Source organism: Colletotrichum truncatum (assembly GCF_014235925.2).
Source record: "Colletotrichum truncatum strain CMES1059 chromosome Unknown Contig_0009, whole genome shotgun sequence".
Classification (NCBI taxonomy): Eukaryota; Fungi; Ascomycota; class Sordariomycetes; order Glomerellales; family Glomerellaceae; genus Colletotrichum; species Colletotrichum truncatum.
In genome coordinates this window covers 2,996,178-3,018,331 of record NW_027222406.1, presented here as the reverse complement: position 1 = coordinate 3,018,331, position 22,154 = coordinate 2,996,178, and the positions used below count along the sequence as shown (strand labels likewise).

Genomic DNA, 22,154 nt, shown 5'->3' with positions numbered 1-22,154 from the left:
CACAATGTTCGGGCGGTCTTCTACCGCAGCGAGAGAACGACCCCCGGTCAAGCAGACAATTCATCTGAGCGGCTCCGCCGTGGTCTTTCTACTGGTGCTTCTTGGCCCGGTCACGTCGACCGTTCATTCCGACGCCAGCCAGGAATGCGATGCGCATTGAGGCGCCGACGTAGACGAACGGCACGTTGCCCCAGTCGATGGCGTTCCACTGGGTAAAGTTGTAGTAAACCTCGATACCCAAGCTTCTGACGGTGTACAGGTGGCCAAAGTCGGCGATCAGTAGCACAAACAGTACGGTCTTCCAGACCTGAAGGTCAGGCGTCGAGCGGAGAACGAGTGCTTCGTTGAGGGCGAAGAAGAGGTAGAGATTTGCCAGCTGAGACAGGACTATTCCGGTGCCCTGGGGAATCACCTCAGGCTTCGAGACGGCATGAGTGAGCAAGAGGTACTCATCCTGACGAAAGTGAGCGTAAAAGGCCCCGACAAGAGCGGATATGGGCTCGATTGCCAGGAAGAAAAGGCGGTATATCAAAGGGACCGAGAAGCCGGTTGTGGTTATCCGGGCTGGTTTGGCAGACATGGTGACAGCGTCAAGCTAATTGAAGTTGCTAGATGTCCACGAGGAGAAGCGATGCACTTGAAAAGGACAATAGAAAGGGGAAACGAGGGGAATTGAGGGGTGTTTAAGCTACGGCTTCGTCTCATCATGGGGATTTCTCGCGTGACAGACACCCTGATGGGCCTCATGGGGAACATGGAAAAACTGAAGCTCCGGGATTGACGGGGCGATTGCGCCGCCGGTGCCGAAGAGAAGTGGTCCGTGCCTTCCATCCAGAACAAGCACCGAAGGGGAAGAAGGAATTCCATCCAATCTGGACATGATTGACTCTGAATTCTGAATGCTGATTATGATTCCGATTGTCCATCTGCAACCCGCAAGTCTAGGTACATACCCGTTGGGTTAACTGGCATGACGTCTCACGCACGACCACGTTTAACGTGTCGTTGTGTCTGCACCGGTGGCTCAAAGACTCCACATTCCATCAAAATCCAGTCCGTGACTAGTTACTCGGCCATTTTAATTAGAGGCTGTAAACTAGCACATGGGTTAATCTGGGGAAGCGAGAACAAATACTACCTGTGAAGCATCCACTGGCGTCGGGCGTTTTGGCTAACGGGGGGTCTGTTCGCGAAGATCTCCGAGTGTGTTTCGTGGCAGGGATGCCGAAAAGGAAGGCCTCTCTGATATGGATACGAATAGAGATGGCTTCGCTTCGGTATCAGCATCTCCAAAAGAAACAAATACAACGCTGTTTAAGCACAGAGTATCCAGCGCCGTGGTATGACTGAGACCACGACCGTTATGTCACTGATGGTTTGCATGTGCGGCTGACAGTCAGCCAATTGATGAGGCGATGTAATGAAAAGGTGTGGGAAGCCCGCTCCCTCCATCAGCTGGAGGTGTGGTAGCTAATCTCCACGTGTATAACGCCATTAACAGGCCTGGACCCTGGCAGCTGATGGGAGACAAAAAGGGCAACCATCTTGAACTTCCCACTGTCCCAACGACGCGTCGTGGAATGGTTTAAGAGATGACCAGATTCGGTATTTTACTTGAAGATGTTGTACGAACACCTGGGCTGAGAGTGAGAGAGCGAACAAAATGATAAGATTCCGGTATTCGAGTCAAGGGGTAGACACCAGTAAATAACGTCAATCGCGAAGGGCCAAAATACGTTGTGATAAGTACATAGTGTGATTGATAATATTAGATTATCCGTAAGATAGATTGGATAAATTGGCATTGCATGTCATCTTGTCTTTTTCTCATTTAGATGGATGACGGGTTGGAATCCATCAAATGTGAAAAAAGGGTTTTCAGAATGCGTGAACAGGGGATACAGTGCGCAGAGTACTCCGTGGGGTAGGGGTATCCGCTCAATAATCCTTCGGATACTACCTTGAATGTCACCGTCCGAGGGAAAACAAAAACCTACCTTAGCAGAGGCAAACTTGCTCCTGTCGATCAGGTGTGATGAGAGAAATTGGATTATTAGAGGTTGGGGTAGATTGTGCTGGAGAGTACTTCATTTTCGCCAGTCTGAAGTGACAGAGCCTAGGTAGTGTACCAAATGGCTATCTCAAGCCTCGGATAAGGTACCTGGAGACGCTGCCGTATTAAGTCTCCATTAACTTGTAGTAGTAGACTGCCATAATATCTATACTGTAATGGTCGGAATTAGCAGAACAGCTCAGCAGCAATGACAATCAACAGAAAGTTCAATACAAAATCTACACATAGATCGCCATCACCACGGCCACTACTCAAGGTGTCATGATACTTTCCTTCTGCGACATCATGTTGCGACTGTGGTTGGTGTATCTCTGCTGTTACCTCTGATCGTCCATTCCCACGTCTATGTTTCTGCTGGCCGTTGACCAGGCTTCCAGTGCCTAAACCATATTTCAGATCCAGATCGTCCATTGCCTGGGATACAATCCAGTAGTACAAGAAGGCCGACCCACCCACTATTCACTCTGCAACAAGCCGGACTTGGTGCACGTTCAACAAGATGGCCATTGCCCATCGGCCAGTCCGTCTTTGTTCTTGCCCCAGAGTCTGGCTCGCTGCCGTTTCCACTTTCTAGAACCAGGTATTCTTGAATCAAGACCCATTACTTGGTTACTCTTTTTTTTCCTTTCTTTTTTTGTTAATTTTTATTATCCAAAACTTTCTCTCCTCTTATCCACAGTCCTTTTGCAGCTCCTTTCCTTGCCTCCACCATTTGAAGAGAGAGATCATCCTTCTTCCCCGACAACGGAGCCAAGCCATCCTAGAAATACACCACCCCAGTGTGACTGTGTACATCAGATTTACATCAACCTTACGGAACCTGGCCTCTCTGCATACTAGCAAAACAAGAGATCAACATCAACAAGAAAAGAAAAAAAATCATACAAGGCTCACCTGCCCCAGCGCCGCCTTACGCCTTTCGCCTAACGCGATTACGCTTTGCCCATCCAGGCTGCCGCCCACTGCTTTTTTTCTTTCCTTTGTTGTTGACTCGCGTATTACAGAGTCCTAAGGTCAGTACACTTGGTGGCACACTATTGTATGTCGACCGCTATACTATTGCTGTTCGGAAAGTACGGGACTTCTCTGGACACACACCGTCTTTATCGCTATCGACATTATACTGCCATCACACTGGATACTACTCAATCGCTTTAATACTGCCCACCGCTCTTTTTTTCCCTTCCTCCTGCAGCCAAAATCCGAAATCCACCCCCTCTCCCCAATCTGGCCATAGCCAAAATACAAGACCAGCCGATCCCTCCTCTTCGCAGAACGGACCCTGAAAATTCTGAGAGCACCAGTCAGGGGGCAGAACACCCTCTAAACCTGAAAAGACCCTCTCCAACAAACAACCCCAGCTCCCCAGGAACGGCCTACTTCCGTACACTACCGTGACTACACAGTACTTCCCACACCCTCCGCCTACACTGCTACTGCACCTCATCTCTCATCTCCCGTCTCGTTCCTCACCCCCAAAACCCGATTCTGTTACCCGTCTGTCTTGTTACTGGCTCCTACTGCATCTTACAGGGTCCCCTGCCAGCCCGCCACCCTGCTACCCACTCTCAACTCATCCGCCCTGCAGCGCCCCGACCATTTGGAGGGAAGCCCGAGACAATCCCTTTCCGGTCTGCGAGTTTCGGGCGCGCCAGCCAGAGAGTCAGGTCTGGAAAAGGGAAAATAGGGAACAAAGGGAGACGGGGAGAGTAGAGACAAAGACTCCCAGGTAAGGAGAAAAGAGGCTTCCCTTGCCCTACGCCTCCCTACAAATGATTCAAGCCTCCCACTGACCATGTGACGATCCCAGGTGTTCGTGCTATCCTTTCCGCTCGTCCCCACCGTCTTTGGTCTTGTTTAGATCTTTTCCTCTCCCTCTTCAACGGCTCCCTTGTTGTTGTTGTTGAGTCGAGCCCAAGGTCGCCGTCCCAAATCGAACTCGAAATCGGTCTCCTTTCCTTTAGACCGCTGTTCATTTGTATTCATATCATCGACACTCCCTTCGTAAACATGGCGCGACGCATCTACAACGTTTCCGACTGGGCCCCGACCCACGAGGCCATCTACGACGAGCCTTCGTCCAGTTCCGCAATCCTCGAAGACGATGTTTCCGAAGGACCACGACAGCAGCAGCAACAACACCACCACCAGCACATGAGATCCTCCTTCCAGCAACAACGCCTTCGCAGCATGAGCCTATCCCTACCTTGGCGGCGCAAGTCTTTTGTGATCAACACCGACACCGACCTGGCAAACCTTATGGAAGAACTGTCGCTCGAGCGATCGCGAAGCCACACTGGACCCGGCGACGACCAGCTTCAGGGCCAGGGTACACACGCGGCAGGCCACAGCAATGGCAGCATCAAGGGCATGTTCCGTCGCGCTTCTGTCTCGCTGAAGGGCAAGCTCGTTCACCACAAAAGACACTCGTTCGGCGCTGCCCATCATACCCAGCAAATCGAAGAATCGGGCAACCACCAACATGCTCTTCGCCCGGGCACCTCGCCCTCGCACAACCCCTGGCACCGCCTTCGCCAAGCCACGAGCTTCCGTCACTCCAAGTCCTCTCACGGCCACGATATCGACGGCGAGGCCTCCTCCGAGCAATACTTCTCTTCCATGCTCCCTGGAAGTGGAGACGAGCCTCCCGTTATCCCGTACCATACCGGCGCCGCGGCCAAAGCAGCTGCTGCCGCTCAGAACAAGTGGCTTCGTGCATCCCAAGACGATTTTACGGATCGCGAGAGCGGCATCGGCATTACAGTGACTGGTGTCGATTCCGACACGGAGCTGGACGCAGAGGATGCGAACATCAGCAGACTTGACTTCGTCTCCCAGCTCCCTGTTGAGCTTGCCATCCAAGTCCTTGCGCATCTGGACGCTGTTGCCCTTGGCGCCGCTAGCCAAGTGAACCGTTACTGGCAGCGGATGATCAAAAACCAGCACGTCTGGCGCGAGTCCTTCTTGCGGGAAAAGACCGGTACTTATGCGACCAGTCTCCCCGTCCAGCCAGGAACTGGCCAGGGCGTACCCGTTATCACACCCAGCGTCGACTGGAAACAGGTATACAAGGTCAAGGAGGAGCTTGACATGCGATGGAAGGAAGGCAAAGCAAGACCAGTCTATCTCAATGGACACTTGGACAGTATTTACTGCCTGCAGTTTGATGAGTGAGTCATTCGTCCTGTTTTCCTTTTTGGTAACATTTGATTAACAGCAGAACAGATCAAAGATCATTACTGGTTCCCGCGACAAGACGATTCGGATTTGGGACATGAGGACTTTTGAGTGCCGTCTTGTCATTGGACCTCCCGAGGTTGTCAACGACATCTCCCTTCTTATTGATGAGGATGGCCTGCCGGTCCACTACGCAACCCTCCCCGATAACCCGCGCGCCAACCCCTCGACGCCTGCTCTTGTTTCCTTCCCGACTCACCACAAGGCTTCCATTCTCTGCCTTCAATATGACGATCGCATTCTTGTGACGGGCTCATCTGATTCCTCTTGCATCGTGTACAATGTTCGTTCGGGTTACCGGCCCATCCGTCGTCTCTGTCACCACACCGCTGCCGTGCTCGACCTTGCCTTCGACGATAAGCACATCATTACCTGCAGCAAAGACATAAGCATCTGCGTCTGGGATCGCGCCACAGGCCAGCTCCTTCGTCAACTCCGCGGACACTCTGGTCCTGTCAACGCCGTTCAGATGCGCGGAAACACCATTGTGTCGTGCTCCGGCGACTTCCGCGTCAAGCTCTGGAACATTGACACTGGCAAGAACATTCGCGAGTTCCAGGGCCACACCAAGGGCCTTGCGTGCTCGCAGTTCTCCGAGGACGGCCGTTACGTCGCCTCAGCCGGCAATGATAAGGTCATTCGCATCTGGGACGCCAACACGGGCGAGTGCCTCCGTGAGATGAAGGCCCACGATAACCTCGTTCGCAGCTTGCACATTGACTCAGTCAGCGGCCGTCTTGTTAGCGGCAGCTACGACACGGATATCAAGGTCTTCGATATGGAGACCGGCCGGCAACTGCTGGACTTCCCGCGATGGCACGCGAGCTGGGTGCTGAGCGCAAAGAGCGACTACCGACGCATCGTCAGCACTGGTCAGGACCCCAAGATCCTGATCATGGACTTTGGCGCCGACATCCCGGGCATTGACAGCCTGGAGAGTGGCGGCGCCTGTATGATCGAGGGCGGATACATCTAGACTTTTTTTTCTTCTTCACTAAGCAAAAAGAAAGAAAAGAAAGAAAAAGACTCGGCAACGAACACCTATGTAATACACTAATACGGAGAGCGGCACGGCTGGACCGCCCTCGATTACGACGTTTATTTCATCACGATTCAAATACTATAAGGAGCAGTAGACAATATACATAAAAGAAAGAAGGGGATCTGGAAACAACGACCCCTGGGGTGGCGGCGTCTTGGGGAAGAAAAGCATTCTTCCGTTTGCATTTGGGTTGCGGGTTGGTTTTTCTGTAGTCCTGGAGGAGTTTTATTGTTTTTTGGTCAATGTTTATATTGGACTGGTCCCATCTTTGCATGGCACCCTGTGCTTTGTTGCATAGACGGCTCAGATAGAAGCATTACACATTATGTTTTTTCCCTCACTCGTTGCCGAAGCATGTGTTGTCGACTGCCACGGTGATTATACTGAATTGGGCCCGTTATAGCTATGCTATAGCTCGTATTGGCAACTCTAGAAAGTGTTGAGAACGAGCAGAGCGAGGATAACCTCGCATTTCAAAAACAGTTGGATATGCTACGCTTCGCGGTGATTGGTGATGAGACTTTCTCTCCCTTCGTGTTTTGCCCTTTTTTCCGGACTGATCCTACAGATAAACGAGTTTGAAAAAAAAGATGGGATGAATCGTTTCGTTTCGACGAGACTTTGGTCTACGTCGTACGTGAAGCGGCCAGACTAATACTACTACAATTCTGCACTGGCAATCCGTTTCGAGAATATACGTTTACCTTTCGTCTCGGCTTGATGGCCCCCCCTCACAGAACGGGCGAGTCTGTGCGAGGATGGATTGACACGGCCGTGACTGCGCGCGTGTGTTCATGGCATGGAATGGTAAAACCCCGCCGGAGAAAGATTCACTGTCCGACGTGTGGTTTTAGGGTTTACGGACAAGAGCAGCTTTCGTCGCATTGCGTATTTTTCTTCTAACTTTTGCAATCTGCAGACGCTATGAGTGATGCGCTTCTGAAGTCAATTTCTGAGTTTATAATTATTCGGCTGAGGCATGGTAGAATGTACAACTGCATTTTTAAAAGGGATTGATGTACAAGGTGCATTCTCGAATACCTAGAACCGAGACAGGCTGACGATGGACTGGACTGATCTTTGTTCGTCTGGAACCCGATGCCCGATGTAGCTGAAAAAAAAAAAAAAAAAAAAAAAAAGGACATTAATCAATTCATCTCGTCTCTCGTCGACGCGCCCCGAGAGCCAATGCGAACCCGCGGCGTTGGAAATTGCGATCAGCTAAAAGACATACCTGACGCGACGAGCCTTGAGATGGAATGCGATGATGTCTGTTGGCGTCATTGTCTTCGGTGATCCATCGTCTACTACCAGTTAATCGCATTCCAGACGTTGCGATCGGCCCTTGTTAACGCACTACGTCAGGTTGCCCGTTCCATTACATGACTTTCTGGACTGACGGTCTTTCCAACGGTTGTGATTCAGATTTCACGACGCCTAGGACTGTTGCGTTCTTGTCAGATGCCCCGAATGTAGCTAGAAATGCCGTGTGGCGTAGTAGACGGGAGAGCCATATGGGTTCTGTCGGTAGCTTTTGCCTTTACCAGACGACTTACCTGACGGACAGCTTCCTCGTCCGTCATCTTTGAGGGATTTGCTGGGAGTGATGCTGGTGTATTCCTTGTTGAATACACCCCAGGACTACTACAATCTATAGTCTTTACAGCCAGCTTGTCCGTAATGAGCCTCCAGATCACTCGTGCTATCCAGCTTGAACTCAATTGACAAAAAAAGCAACCATGCCGCCAAGATTTCTTACATGGTTACGAAGAACCTCCGGCTTGCCGCAAGTTGAGACGATGCCGCTGTGTGGTCCGTCTTTCATTCGCCTTACGGAAGGCGAAAGTCGCACATGGGATGCTAGGACGTTGGACTTCAGCTGGATTGACTGTACTTTGTCTGAGTCAGTCGACATGCTCTCTGCCTCTACGAGGTCCGATGTAAGAGTTACTGAGCTGAGTGAGCCCCTGAGACGGGGAACGGAAGACATAAACACGAGGTTTCTGTCGCACCGCCCAAAATAGCCGTGCTACGAGAATAGATGCACCCAGCGAGCAGGGTCGAGTAAGATCTTGATGATGTTGGTCACTTTTGCACCACAGGAAGCCGCGGTGACGATGCCGGATGCGACGCTACTCTACTGGATTGGCCTTGAACATTCGTCCTTCCCTCGTAATACGGCTTCTTACAAAAGCTGCGCTCGTCACAGCGGGGCTTAGGAGTGCCGGTTATCATGACAATGGATCTCGCGTCCTCCCCATGGGGATTGAGCCCCGCGTACAACACGACACACATACCATCTCAAGAGTCTCTGGGGCAAAATGCCAGCGACAGAGAAACCCCAGAGCCCCGTTGAGAACGGGTTGGCTCGTGCTTGGGTTGGTGGGAAGTAAGCGTCTGGGGATGATCTGCGCTACCGCTCGAACCCGCTGTGGACGATCTACGAGGTAAAATTGAGGAGAACAGTAAAAAAAAAAAAAAAAAAAAAAAAAAGGGCAGCGAACCACGCGGACTGGCCTGGGGCGAGACACACGGCAATGGGTAGATTAAAACGGGTGGCTCAACAGGTCTCGCGACTCCCAACGATCGTCTTACTAGCACCAGCACCACGAGCCCCAGAAGGTGTTCGCCTCGGCGCAGGTGGACAGGGAACATGGCTGCCACCTGACTTTTTGCAAGACGAACAGTTTCTGGTTTGAGCCCAGAAGGGGCAGGTCCTCTTCAGATCAGACTTCTGGGCTCTTCCATGGGAGGGCGTTGTTTTTTTTATTTCATCCGTATTCTTTCCTGTTTTTCTTTCCTATTTTCCCGAGCTGTTTACCCCATCTGAGGTCGTTGAGGTTCTTACTAAGAAGGTTTCCTTGGCCCTATGCAGTAGATCGGGGTCTAGTTCGCGCATGAACGTTAATCTCTGGCAGAAAGAGAAGATGGACCGGGGTTGAGCTGGCTGCTTGCCGGACAGCGGCACATGGTAGTAGTCCCATTACTGCGTTAGTGACATGCGACCAGAAGTACTATATACACGTAAAGGGGAGGCGTGGACAAGTGGGATTTTTGTGGCCAGTATTAATCCTCTCGGTTACGATGAGTACTATAGTAGAAGAAGCTCGCATCGCCTGGGCGTAAGCAGCCTGGCGCCGGGCTTGTCGGGTCTAGCAACGGGATCATCGATGCACAGATAGAGTGCACGGGGAGAAGGGGATGGGCTGATGGGCGGGCGGACTGCCGTGTGGCGGAAGAAAAAAAAAAGGGGGGGAGAAGACAGGTAGTTTGACTCAGTAGTTTATAGCTGAGGTACACACAATCACGAAGAAGGTAGAAAAAAAGCGTTTGGGGATGACGGAGCAGGGATGAGTTGAGCAGAAGGAAAATTCAATTTCGAGAACAAGACGTTTCGAAACGGCAGCACTGGCGAAAGACGAGACTTTGTGATGCTCGGTTTGTTTTGGGCATATGCAGACTCTGCGATGCGATATGTCTCTGCAAAGTGTAAATGGGAATTTGAATCTGCATATGCTGCTGCATGGTGGCCTTGTGCAGATCTTGCACGATAGGTTCAAAGTCTCTCTCTCTCTCTCTCTCTCTCTCTACCAGGAAGACACCTCGAGCGTGTGTAGACGATGGGTGGATATATGCGCTGTCAAAGTTTCAGGGTTTAGCTCTGGAGGGGGAGCTGTCATGTAGGACAGAGGCTTCACTCAGCTTTGCCTATTGGTACATGAGCAGCTGATATCAGTCAGGCCGCGTCGACAAACCTCGTTTTCGAAATCGTAATGACATGCATGCTCTCCCAGGCCTGTCCTGGGGTTTATCTAAAAGACATGACTCTGCGTAAGGGGCGCTGCGAACTGTTGGCATCGCCACAGATGGACCCGAGGGTCTTGCAAGTGTCTACAGTTGCTGGAGGGGATATCCTGTTCCCCAACCATGTCCGTCAAGCCGGGGCAATATCGAACAACACCCCAATCAGTCAATCAGTCCATCAGGCTTTCCCACTGTACTATGTATGTAGTAGGGCAGATCTCCCGACTCGACGACGTCGTGCGTTTCCCCACAGTGGCACTAGAAACCCCTTGACTCGACTTTAAACACAACGTCGGAGCACCTGCTCTTTCGGTGCCTGTATTTCATAATAGCGAAATTTGAAGATGTGAGGTGTCTTGCTTCGCTGCAACCATGTGACATGGCTTGGCTCTGGAGAAGGGCCGACCAAGGTTTGGGGTCAGGGGTTGCATTGCAGTAGTCTCGACATCAGAGGACGCAGTAGACGTTGTTAGTTGCGATGGTTCTCAAATGAAATTCCAAGCCGATGACACTGCTATCACGAGCCCCAGACGGAGGTTGCAATGTGCATCATCAGGGTTGTGAGGTTCAGTCTTGGAGGGCCCCGACGGTAGCCCGAGCTCACACAACCGTATACACGTCCCAGCGTAGACACAGAGACGCCACTACGTAGTGAAAGACGTGTGGAGGAGCCCCTGTCGGCTGTCAAAGACGATGACCATGCTGCTGTGGCGTAGCTTCGGCTGCCAGGTTTTACGTCTATACAACCCCGTGCAATATGGTTCAGCATCGTGGCAAATATTATCACGGCGGCTGTACAGATTGCTTCAGTACAAACCTGTAGCGATTCAATAAAGCTCGGCAAGACCCAAATAGAGAGCCTGGCTACCAAACGACTGTGACCGGTAAATGACCCCATGTTACATCAGATAGGACATTAAGGGACGCCGCGAGGACATAGTATGTTTTCAAGCGCCTCCACCACCACCACTAGGAATGACTCTCATCCAACCGCTACATCCGAATAACGGTTGCCGCTGCGGGATCGGGTCGTAACCGCGCCCAACTTTTGGCCAAAAGGCGAATCAATCTATATCATCGTCTTCTGGGCGTCTGTCGCTGGTGGGTAGGCATACAAGCTTGAAACAGCGCTATGCCCAATCATGGATTTACCCCGTCCCCCCCCCATGTCTAGACTTTTTGTGTGTGTTCTATTGTAGGAGGCGTGTTGCTCCGACTGGCAGAGATTGAATCCCTGCTGCTCACCCGTGGAGGGGCGGGCTTCGTGGGGAGCGGCTTAAGCTGCGACGCAACGGCGGCGGCGGCGCAGCGATGCATTCTTTTTGCAGTGCAGTGCAGTTGTTCTCTCTCTTAGACTCTCATAATTCCCCTTTGTGCACGAACCGAGATGCCCAGAAACCTGCTAACTAGGCGTAGAAGCCACGCTCTGTACATCCTAATCTTTCGTGTTTCTACTAGTACACCTTGCTTCTTCGTCTTGCTTGACGTTGCCTGTAAACCATCCCCTTGATCAGTGCAAAATCTACTTGATTCGGAGAAGGCGACGCAATGTCCTAGCCACAGCAAAGAACTCCTGGATGAGTTGTTGACGGACGGTGTGATCCTCCACTTAACTCACTATGCTATGTAGGAGTTTTATGCCTCGTAGGGTTTTCCAGGTCCATTTATTTTTCTTCTTTTGATTCTTTTTCTCCTTGCCCATTCTCGCTCACTCCGTCAGGGGAAGGATGGCCGGTTATCGACGAAGATCATTTCATGCGGAAACTGAGCTGCTACAGGGATCATGAATTCGAGGGGCCGGTTCCTTGGTAAACCAAACCTTGGGACGTTTACACTCATGCCACGATCCCTTCTCATCAATTCAATCAACCTCTCACCACCAGCACAGCACCAACCAGTGGGTATATTTTATCCATAAAAGCAGGGGGTGCGAGAGAACAGAGGGGAGCGAACCAACGCCGACCGCCACTAGGGGCGGCTGTCGCATCGCATTGACCAAGCCCCTGAGCATTGGACAAGGCAGATCCTTACGCGGTCGCCGCTTTCGTCCAAACTACTTGCGCGTGCTTCTATCCTTCATCGCCATCCAGCCAGCAAAAGCTACTTGCGTTAGTAGCTAGCTGCAGAGTCGTGAGCAAAGCAACGCAACGCAACGCAACGTCCATCCATCACACACACACACACCCACCCCTCCCTTCCATTGCGGACCTTGCTTAGCTCTGTTTGAAGCATTATCGCCTCCCATCCAATAGCGCCCTTTTTGGATCCTTGTTTCATCGCATCTTTCTTGTCATCTCGGCCCTCCCCAGGATAGCCTCTTCAACGCGGTTACTCGGCTGGGCGTAAAGGGTGTACTAGTGAGGAAGACTACGTCGGAGGGGTTGACTAAGTTTGTCGAGCTCGGGCGGGCCACGGACGTCCAATATCACTCTTTCCCCCCTTCCAGAGTGCCAGAACCGCCGAGATCCAGTCGTCGAGAAAGCTGCTGCTGCTGCTGCTGCTGCCGCTGCTGCTGTGAGTGGGGATCAAGGGCCCTTGTCGCCCCAAACTGAAGGAGACGTCCGACTGTGCCAGTGCCGCCACCATGGCGATAAATCTCATGGCGAGGCAGGGGACTGCCCAAAGGGTAGGTTCAATATAAGACGGTGATGGTCGCTGTCAACCTCTTCTTGGCTTGTTGTTTCCCCCCCTTCCTTTCCCTTCCCTCGTGTCTCGACTGCACACATCATCCTGTCGACGTTCTCTCGTTTCTTTCTTTCTTTTTTCCTGTTCCATCTGTCAGAGAAGAGGGGGAATATTTCTCTTCCACCCTCCTGCTGTTCAGTTTGATTCCCAAGTCATTCTTTAACCAAAATCCCAACCTGAGCCTTGATCGGCCGTCATCCGCTGTTGTCACTCTGAAAGTCTGGTTAGTAAGTGTTATATGCACCATCCTAAGTCCCGGTCTCGTGGCTCTTTTCTCCTACCCACCCTCACTTTTTGCTTCGGCCCATTGTCTCGGCTCTTCATATATCCTGCTCGGGATGGTGGAATGTCTATTCTTCAAGCTTAAGCATCGTGGCAAATGACTTGTCATCTGAGTCGCCGCCAGGTCAAAGAGGTCGGGATTAGACAACCACCTTGGTTGTTTAGTCTTGACAAGACAATGGGACATGATCCAGACTTGTGACATGCAACGATCTTTCAGTCACAAACAACAAGGCGGTTTGTGGAGCGGGCCGGTGCGAGTCGACCGGCAGTTAGTCACTGTCATTCACAAGCTCGGCCTACTTAAGATCGTGGCTGCTGGATTGTGGATGAGTCGGGCATGAGAAGCATTTTTCACTCCCATCCAGCAGTTTGCGCCCACGACGAAGCAAAAATAAAGGCAAGGAGGAAATAAGCTCAGACGGTTTTGACCTCCTTCTTTTTTCTTGGGAAGTCTCGAGTTTTCAGCAAAGTTTCTCGAGGTTGCGATCTGTTTTACCTTAAACCACCAAACGTCCTCATTGACAACCGAGCTGACCACCTCAACCTACCTACAGTTTTCAGTCCCTTTTCAATCAACTAAACCCAAGAGATCATCGCCTAGCAGCTGGTTCTACGTCATGATGGGTCTCTCAACAGTTCTCACAACTACCCTCCTGGCCTTGCGCCTCTTCTCTCTCGACGCCCTTGCGGCGCCCGCCCCTGTTCCGGTCCCTGCGCCCTCTCCTGTGGCTTCGGCGGCCCCCGATCCCTCACCGGTCGCCGGTGCTGCTTCTGGCTACTGGGTTTCCTCTATCGAAAGACGCGGCACCTCTGCTTTCGGAGACCCCAACTACAAGATCTTCCGCAACGTCAAGGACTACGGAGCCAAGGGCGATGGCGCGACTGACGACACTGAGGCCATCAACAAGGCCTTCGCTGATGGCAACCGCTGCGGTATGGGATGTGATTCCTCAACCACCACTCCTGCCCTGGTTTACTTCCCTGCCGGTACCTACGTCGTCAGCAAGCCTCTTGTCATGAACTACTACACCCACATGGTTGGTGATGTTACCAACCTGCCAACTATCAAGGCCGCCGCCAGCTTCACCGGTATGGCTGTTATTGATGCGAACCCCTATGACAACCAGGGAAACAACGCCCACACCAACCAGAACAACTTCTGGCGTCTCATCAAGAACTTCGCGATCGACTTGACTGCGATGCCCGTCACAAGCGGTGCTGGTATTCACTGGCAGGTCGCTCAAGCTACGTCTCTCCAGAACATCGTCTTCAACATGCGTACGGACGGCGGCGAAAGCAACGTCCAGCAGGGAATTTTCATCGACAACGGCTCCGGTGGCTTCATGACCGACCTGACCTTCAACGGTGGAAAGTACGGCATGTTCGTGGGAAGCCAGCAATTCACTACCCGCAACTTGACTGTGAGTTTCACTCTCCCTACCTTTCCCTTCCTTATTGCGTGACAAAGTGAACTGACAGTGGGAAAACAGTACAACAACTGCAAGACTGCTGTCTTCATGAACTGGAACTGGCTCTGGACTCTCCACGACATCAAGATCAACAACTGCGGCGTCGGCATCGATATGTCGAACGGTGGCACCACCGCGCAGACTGTTGGCTCCGTCCTCCTTCTTGACAGCACCATCAGCAACACTCCTGTCGGCATCTTGACCGCCTACAGCCCCGCTTCCGTCCAGAACAACGGCAGCTTGATCCTCGACAACGTCGACATGTCGACCAACGTTCCCGCTGCTGTCCAGCTTGTCGACACCAAGGCCACTCTTCTTGCTGGCAACCAAAAGATTGCTTCTTATGTCCAGGGTCGCACCTACACCGGCACCACCGGAAACGGAAAGGCCGTCCAGGGAGCCCAGGACGCCATCCAGAAGCCCGCTGCCCTCCTTGGCTCGAACGGAAAGGTCATCACACGCAGCAAGCCTCAATACGAGACCGTCGCCACGAGCCAGTTCCTCAGCGCCAAGGCCAACGGGTGCAAGGGTGATGGCAAGACGGATGACACCGCCGCCATTCAGGCTCTCTTTAACAAGGCTGGCCCCAACGACATTGTCTACTTTGACCACGGCGCTTACATCATCTCCAACACCATCGAGGTGCCCAAGGACATCAAGATCACCGGCGAGGTCTGGCCCCTGCTGATGGCCAACGGCGAGGCCTTCAAGGACCAAGCCAACCCCAAGGTCATGCTGAGGGTCGGCAAGCCCGGCGACGTCGGCACCTTTGAGATGAGCGACATCATCGTCCAGACCCAGGGTGCTCAGCCCGGCGCCATTCTCATGGAGTACAACATTGCCGGCAGCACCCCCGGCGCCGCCGGCCTCTGGGACGTCCACTTCCGCATCGGCGGCAGCCAGGGCACTCAGCTCCAGTCCGACAAGTGCGCCAAAAACCCCAACGTCACCACTGTGGCCAACCCGGAGTGCATGGGCGCCTACCTCCTCACTCACATCACCGCCGAGTCCTCGGGCTACTTCGAGAACGTCTGGTGGTGGGTCGCCGACCACGAGCTCGACCTCCCCGACAAGAAGGCCCAGATCAACATCTACAACGGCCGCGGCGTCCTCACCGAGTCCACCAAGGGCACCTGGTTCTGGGGCACCGCCTCCGAGCACAACGTCCTGTACAACTACCAGTTCAACAAGGCGTCCAACGTCTACATGGCCCACATCCAGACCGAGACCGCCTACTTTCAGGGCAACCCGGACGCCAAGACGCCCTTCGCCGTCAACAACGCCATCCTCGACCCCAACTTCGAGACCTACTGCGCCGGCCAGAGCGACAAGTGCGCTCGCACCTGGGGCGTCCGCGCCATCGACTCCAAGGACGTCCTCATCTACGGCGCCGGCCTGTACAGCTTCTTCAACAACTACGACCAGGTCTGCGTCGGCCAGAACAACTGCCAGGACCACATGGTCTCCCTCGAGAACAGCGACGTCAAGTTCTTCGGCCTCAGCACAAAGGCCGCCATCAACATGGTCACCGTCAACGGCAAGAGCGCCGCCCTCGACAGCGACAACCGCAACAACTTTTGCGCCACCGTCGCCGTCTTCCAGGCCCCTCTCTAGGTCAGGCGAGGGCGAGCTGCAGCAGATTTACAAGGATTGGGAATTCCTGCCTCTGGCGTCCAGGTATACTGCGCCTATACCCCGCGTCGGTGTTGTTGCACTGTCCCAAGAGTCGGTTCAGAAGGCTCTGAGGACAGATTGAACCTTTTTGTTTTCCTTTTTCACTTCATCTGGCCATCGCCCTAGAGGCGGAGAGCTAGCCTCTTCTTCTTTTTTTTCCGTGTACGTTTTCCTTTTTGGGACAGGCGGCATACTTTTGCATCAGGGTACGGGAGTTTGAGGGGTTGCAGAAAAACACAGGAAGGATTGAGAATACATTCTTGTTTTTCTTTTGGCCCAGGGCCGTTTAGATACCACAAATGAATCATTGTTTTTTGATCAACCTTTGCATCAACTGTCGTTATTGCTATTACAAGTGTGCTTGATACTGAAACTCCCAATATTCCTAAGCATAGGAGGGAATGTAGACTTTGGTTGCCTCCAGCCGCGTATTTGTCTGTTGCTATCCCAGGAACATTTCCTTGTGAGAAATCGGAGACCCTGACGCTAGGACAAACAATGATACGAGGCCAGGCTAGAAAACCAACAGAGATAATTGCACAGATGGACGACAAGTGAGAGGGGGTATTGTTTATATTATTAAGAATCTATTACAAGGATTTAATCCGAACATTCCTTTCTTAAATTCCAGGCAGGCCAACCACCTGGCGTATTGCCGGAACAAACCGGGGAAGAATATAGACAGCGTAAAGCGCCGAAAGAGCCGTTAGAAGGCCAGTAACCTAACAGTGTCAGTAACCGCCGTAAGCTTGGTGATAGTGATGAACGTACCTTCTCAAACCAGGTGTGAAAGTAAATGGCCGTCATTAGCAGCATCCAACCACTCAGCCCAATGACGGCGACGGCAAACTTGCCTCCGAATCCCAGTGCGTCACCAGGAACGGGCTCTCCCTGCAATCCCTGAGCCTCCACAGTGGCCGTCTTTGTTGCGCCGTCCGTCATGACGATACTGCGTTCCTCCCTTCGTGCGCCTCTCCACCGCATGACAACCCAGCCGACCTCAGAGAGCAAGAAGCCGCAGCCGAGGACCAGCAGGAAGACATGACCAGAGATGTCGTGGCCGCCGCGCCAGCGTCCGCCGGCCGCTTTGCACGCAATCGCAGAGAATACCTCCTTAGCGTCTCCCTCGCCAATCTCGACCTTCTCCTCAATCAGCTCGCATTTTCCTCCCGTCCAGCGGAAACCTCGATCGATGATGGCCGGGCCGAAGAACCACTGCGTCACGAAGAACCACCAGGTCGTAACCAGGCCCCAGCGTAGGGTAGCTTGCAGGCGGCGGGTAGCATGGACAGTTGCGGGGTGGGTCAGGATGAAAGCGAAGAAGGCGGCGGTGACCCAGAACCAGCCTCTCTTCACAAAGAGGACGTTGAACAGGTTCGACTTGCGCGCGAAGTAGGAGGGCGCTGTGTCTTGAGAATGGGCCTGGGTCGAGGGGTCGTATTGAGAGGAGCGGACATCGGGAGACAGCAGTGAGAACAGCGTTCCAAAGAAGAGGATGACGGGGAAAGCGGCTAGTATGAGGGTTTCGAGGGGCGTCGGTAGATAAGGGCTGTTCCGCTTCGTCTTCACTGGAGGCTCCGGTGCCATTTTCGTCGCTCCGTTGAGGTCGTCGAGGGCACGTCTAGTTTTGTTCCTCAGGTTCGCAGCTGGTGGTGTTTCCATTGTAGATATTGCTTAGCGATGTGGTGGTACTGTACTGCATACAGGGCAGAATGGCCCGAACCAAAGGGTTGCTGTGTGGTGATTGTGGTTCTTAAATTTGGTAGAGCGAGAAAAGAGCGACTTGGCAGGAGAAATTCAGAATAGACAAGTATGACGTTGCTGCTGCGGGAGAAGCGAAAAAGGCTTTTGGGTACGTACCGGGCCGGTGCAGTTGCTCCTCGGCTGCCCGTTGGTGGGGCAGTGACAGATCAGGTCGGGTGGTGGCTAAATGTCGGGCAGTCGGCTTCTCAGAAACACCGACTGACCAATCAACAAGCATTAATGTCTCGGTGTAATACTCTCACCGAGGCACACCTGTGGCGGCCGGGAAGGACACATGGAAACAGAAGCTCGAAGACGTTGACGGAATACCACACTTCCTGATGATGCCTAAACTGGTCTTCCACGAGAAAGCCCCATAAACCAACACACGAAATACGCGCAACACCTGGCTCATAGGAGACTGACCAAACCCCCTAGTATCATTCGAGGAACTGATGACGCCGTTTCTAATGGAGGGAAAAGGCGGGGCAGTGCCCATAGCTCCCACGCCCAGGTCATCCCAGAGTGACTTAACCCTTTTCTTTTCCTTTCGTAACAGTTGCAACATTACCAGCCACCCAACGGTTGCATTCAGCTGCCATGTCCCCAATTAGAGCCCCTCCGAATCTCCCAGAGCTTGTGAAGGCGGCTTTTAGCAAAGCTCGCGCTAATGGCGACCTCACCTACTATGCGACCCAGGCTACCATACTGACCGCGAACTCGGTTCCTGTAAGATTATACTATTACCTGCCTCTTATTTAAACTGTTGGCTGACAGTTATACATTTATAGTTTCAGCTTCGCTTCTCTCCTGCTTTGGCAAGCAAACCGACTGCTCCGAAACCTAAGGTTGAGGAACCTCGCAAACCTTTCGATCCGTTCGAGAACCCCGAAAATGGTCCGCTCTTCGTTGCCGATATCCCTTCGACAAGACACAACCTCGTTTTGAACAAGTTCGCCGTTGTTCCAGAGCACTTCATCCTCGCTACAAAAGACTTCAAGGCGCAGACGGATCTGCTAGAGCCCGAGGATCTGGCAGCGACTTATGCTTGTATCGAAGCATACGACCAATATGCCAAGAACCATGAAGGAGAGTACAACGAGCTGTATGCATTCTTTAACAGTGGATTGCACTCTGGCGCAAGCCAGCCGCATCGACACATTCAACTGCTGCCCGTCGATCGCATGAAGGATGGGTTGCCAGAAAGCTCAAAATGGGATGTGCTGGCCAAGCAACTTGGTCAACCGAACACCACTATAGTGCCATTCGCTACATTCGGAGAAAGAATTCATCGTGACATGACACCACAGGAATTACATTCCATCTACCTATCACTTTTCCGATCGGCTGTGGATGCCGTTGAGGACTATGCCGGCAAGGCAGATGAAGCTGGCAATGGTGCGGCGCGAATCAGCTACAACTTGGCCATGACGAGCAGCTCATTGGTCGTAATGCCACGCTTGGCCGAAGGCGCTGTCATTTTGGAAAACGGAGTCCCTGCAGGCAAGCTCAGTCTGAACGGTACCGTGCTAGCGGGGACAGCTTTGGTCAAAAACGAAGTCGAATGGAACACTCTCAGGTCGGACGGTGAAAACCAATTGCTTGACATTCTGTCCAAAATCGGGGTGCCTAAGACCGTCGACCACGCCAAGAAACTCTAAGAGTCATGAGGTTGGAGGGGCTAGTAGCATGCAGTCAAGCCAAGAATAAAAGCAGCAAACATACATTTGGCCCAGCGGCAAGATTTTGCCTAACTAAACAGTAGCAAACATGACAGCAACCCCTACTCCACCTTTATCGACAGCTCATATTTTCAACTTTGCTGTCCGGGAACCCTGGAAATGGACTTGAAGAGGCCGATCTCGCCAAGAACCGCTAACTGGCCGTGTTCTCATCTACGTGCCGTCCCGCAGAATGTTGGACGATTTCATCCCACTTCTTCCGACATGTGGCGTTGCCAAACAAGTACGAGCCGTCATGCGAGCGGATGTATTCAGCCACCTGCTTCCAAGGAATTTTCATAGAGGCCGGGTCGTTACCTTTGGAGAACTTGCGGACAGCTCTCCGGAGCAGCTGGATCTGCCAGTCGATTGTTAGAACAGTTTCCAATCATCATGGGTGGCTCAACTTACGTCGTTATCAGTCCATTCAGGCTTCCGAACTCTCTCCTCTTTTGTCTTGGTCAAAGTGCGATAGCGACCACGGAGGGTCGATTCTGCCTCTGTGAAGTTGCCCTTGACGCGGATCTCACGGTAGGTCAAACCTTGCGCCTTGGCTTGAAGAAGGTATTCATCCTTTAAATTGCGGTCTTGATCCGTAATGTCTGCGATGGGGACTTCTTGCTGGCAGGGCTTTGTTTGCTTGGGTCTAAGTTCCTTTTGAGAGCCTGGTGCAGCAGCCTTGTGAGCCGAGGAATTGCATCGTTGTGCCACCTCGTTGGAGTTGACGCGAGGCCTCGGCTTCTCAGGGAGTCCTTTTCTTGGCTTTGGAACCTCCGGATGGTGAACTGGTGGCTCAGCTTTGACATCACCATTGTAGCTCTGCAGAACAGGAATCCTCGTAGTGTTATGGTGGTCTTCCCTGTGGCACGGGGGCTCAGTAAGCTGGGCTGAGGGTGACTGGAAAAAGACAATAGGCGTTGGCTCAGAAAAGGCCAGTGGCGAGGGAGGTGCCTTGATGTTGGGCATATTCTCCATTATCAGAGATGAGGATGCAAAGGGTGAATTGGTGTATTCGAACTGTTGGGAGGGGCTAGTGTCTATGATGCCGTCGACTGAGCTGAAAGAGCCGGCATCCATTGGATTAGGAGCGCCAGTGGAAGAGAAGCTTCCAAAGCTCCCACCTGACTCCGTTGCTGAGAATACCGGAGAGGAGACAAGGACGTTTTGACCAATATAACCAGGGCCGGCTATCGGAGTGCCTTCCATGGACGCAACACCGAACTGGAACTGCATTGGCGCAAACATGGACTGAATGTCGTTTGTGTATAGCATTCCATCTGGATGCCATGGTTGGCCATGGTCCATGACTGGCCGTGTGTCATGCAAAGAAGTGTCGACTTGTTGCAATCTTTGAAAGATCATGTAAGACTCGGGGTCGGAATAGGGACTTCCAGCAGTGCCAGCGAGATATCTGTTCCGGAGCTGCTGAGCCTGATGCCAAACGCTTCGTTAGCAATGAAATCTTCATCACATCTCAGGCTAGGTGGTCAAAGACGGTAGGAGAATAGAGAGAATTGCCAACGCACCTCGAAACTGTCTTGGATACCATCCGGCACATTGGCTAATGACCAATCCTCACTAGCCATGCTGCCTGGACTCTGCGGCGACCTGTGAGCACTCAGGGGGTGTTTGTGACGTGCAATCAGTTTTCTAAAGCGTCGATTGTTGAATTGTTCTTGGGCTCTGGCTGTCATTCTCTGCTCAAAGGCGAAAATGTCCGAGCCATGAAAGCCCAACCGGGGAGGAGCGTTCATAAACATCCTCGGCGAGGGAAAGAGTGATGCCGCAGAACTTCACAGCGAGATGGAAAAAACTTGCACCCTAATCTCACCGCTGATCACAACACGCTCTAAATGCGTTTCGTGTGGCCTCAGCCTGCATGCAGGATGTTGTCGTCCGCTGGAGCGATGAGGAGAAGATGTGAATAGTTGCGGCGGTCAGTAAAGAGTTTTGTCGGGCATGCAAGATGCGCCGTGAGCTCCCGAGCTGGTCTACTGGTTCTGTAGACCGCAAAGCGCCCTTCCCGGTAGAGAAATGGCGGTATGGGGATGGCGAACGGATACCAACGGAAAGGTGGCAAGACGAACAGGTTCCTGAAAAGATCGGTCTGGGGCCGTCAAGGATGGTAAAAGAGATTGGAGGGAATTCTGCTGCTATCCTCGAGACACCAAACTATTCACCACGGACTCTTGTTACAGTCTCACGGTGAGGATGACTCAGTGAAGTGAGGATAGGGGCAATATACATTAAGAGTTATGATGACTAGAATATTCAAAGAATGGGCCACCGATGAGGAGAGGGTTATTGCTGAAAGCATCTAAAGAAAGGAAAATCAAAACCAACGGTTACTTGACCGAGACATCACGGCACTGGCGGGAAAGCTATGTCTTTTTGAACTACAGTCAGGTGGCCAAGTCATG

At 52.4% G+C, this 22,154-nt stretch overlaps 6 protein-coding genes across 6 annotated transcripts; 3 read left to right on the top strand and 3 right to left on the bottom strand.

Annotated features, from left to right (window-relative positions):
• Window positions 1-88: 88 nt before the first annotated feature.
• On the bottom strand, window positions 89-580 carry CTRU02_213373 (uncharacterized protein; the record flags this gene model as incomplete). The annotated part of the gene is made up of 1 exon (XM_036731612.1): window positions 89-580. The coding sequence occupies one exon, from the start codon at window positions 578-580 to the stop codon at window positions 89-91; it is 492 nt and encodes a 163-aa protein (XP_036576611.1).
• Window positions 581-4,084: 3,504 nt separating this feature from the next.
• On the top strand, window positions 4,085-6,287 carry CTRU02_213372 (F-box and wd40 domain-containing protein; the record flags this gene model as incomplete). The annotated part of the gene is made up of 2 exons (XM_036731611.1): window positions 4,085-5,244; window positions 5,300-6,287. The coding sequence occupies 2 exons, from the start codon at window positions 4,085-4,087 to the stop codon at window positions 6,285-6,287; spliced, it is 2,148 nt and encodes a 715-aa protein (XP_036576610.1).
• A 7,457-nt stretch (window positions 6,288-13,744) lies between these two features.
• On the top strand, window positions 13,745-16,210 carry CTRU02_213371 (Glucan 1,3-beta-glucosidase 2; the record flags this gene model as incomplete). The annotated part of the gene is made up of 2 exons (XM_036731609.1): window positions 13,745-14,548; window positions 14,618-16,210. 2 exons carry the CDS (start codon window positions 13,745-13,747, stop codon window positions 16,208-16,210), a joined length of 2,397 nt encoding a protein of 798 aa, XP_036576608.1.
• A 680-nt stretch (window positions 16,211-16,890) lies between these two features.
• On the bottom strand, window positions 16,891-17,932 carry CTRU02_213370 (inositol phospholipid biosynthesis protein; the record flags this gene model as incomplete). The annotated part of the gene is made up of 2 exons (XM_036731608.1): window positions 16,891-16,992; window positions 17,042-17,932. The coding sequence occupies 2 exons, from the start codon at window positions 17,930-17,932 to the stop codon at window positions 16,891-16,893; spliced, it is 993 nt and encodes a 330-aa protein (XP_036576607.1).
• A 681-nt stretch (window positions 17,933-18,613) lies between these two features.
• CTRU02_213368 (putative bis(5'-nucleosyl)-tetraphosphatase) lies at window positions 18,614-19,674 on the top strand (the record flags this gene model as incomplete). The annotated part of the gene is made up of 2 exons (XM_036731606.1): window positions 18,614-18,742; window positions 18,805-19,674. 2 exons carry the CDS (start codon window positions 18,614-18,616, stop codon window positions 19,672-19,674), a joined length of 999 nt encoding a protein of 332 aa, XP_036576606.1.
• Window positions 19,675-19,888: 214 nt separating this feature from the next.
• Window positions 19,889-21,494, bottom strand: CTRU02_213369 (uncharacterized protein; the record flags this gene model as incomplete). The annotated part of the gene is made up of 3 exons (XM_036731607.1): window positions 19,889-20,092; window positions 20,146-21,165; window positions 21,261-21,494. The coding sequence occupies 3 exons, from the start codon at window positions 21,492-21,494 to the stop codon at window positions 19,889-19,891; spliced, it is 1,458 nt and encodes a 485-aa protein (XP_036576605.1).
• Window positions 21,495-22,154: the final 660 nt, after the last annotated feature.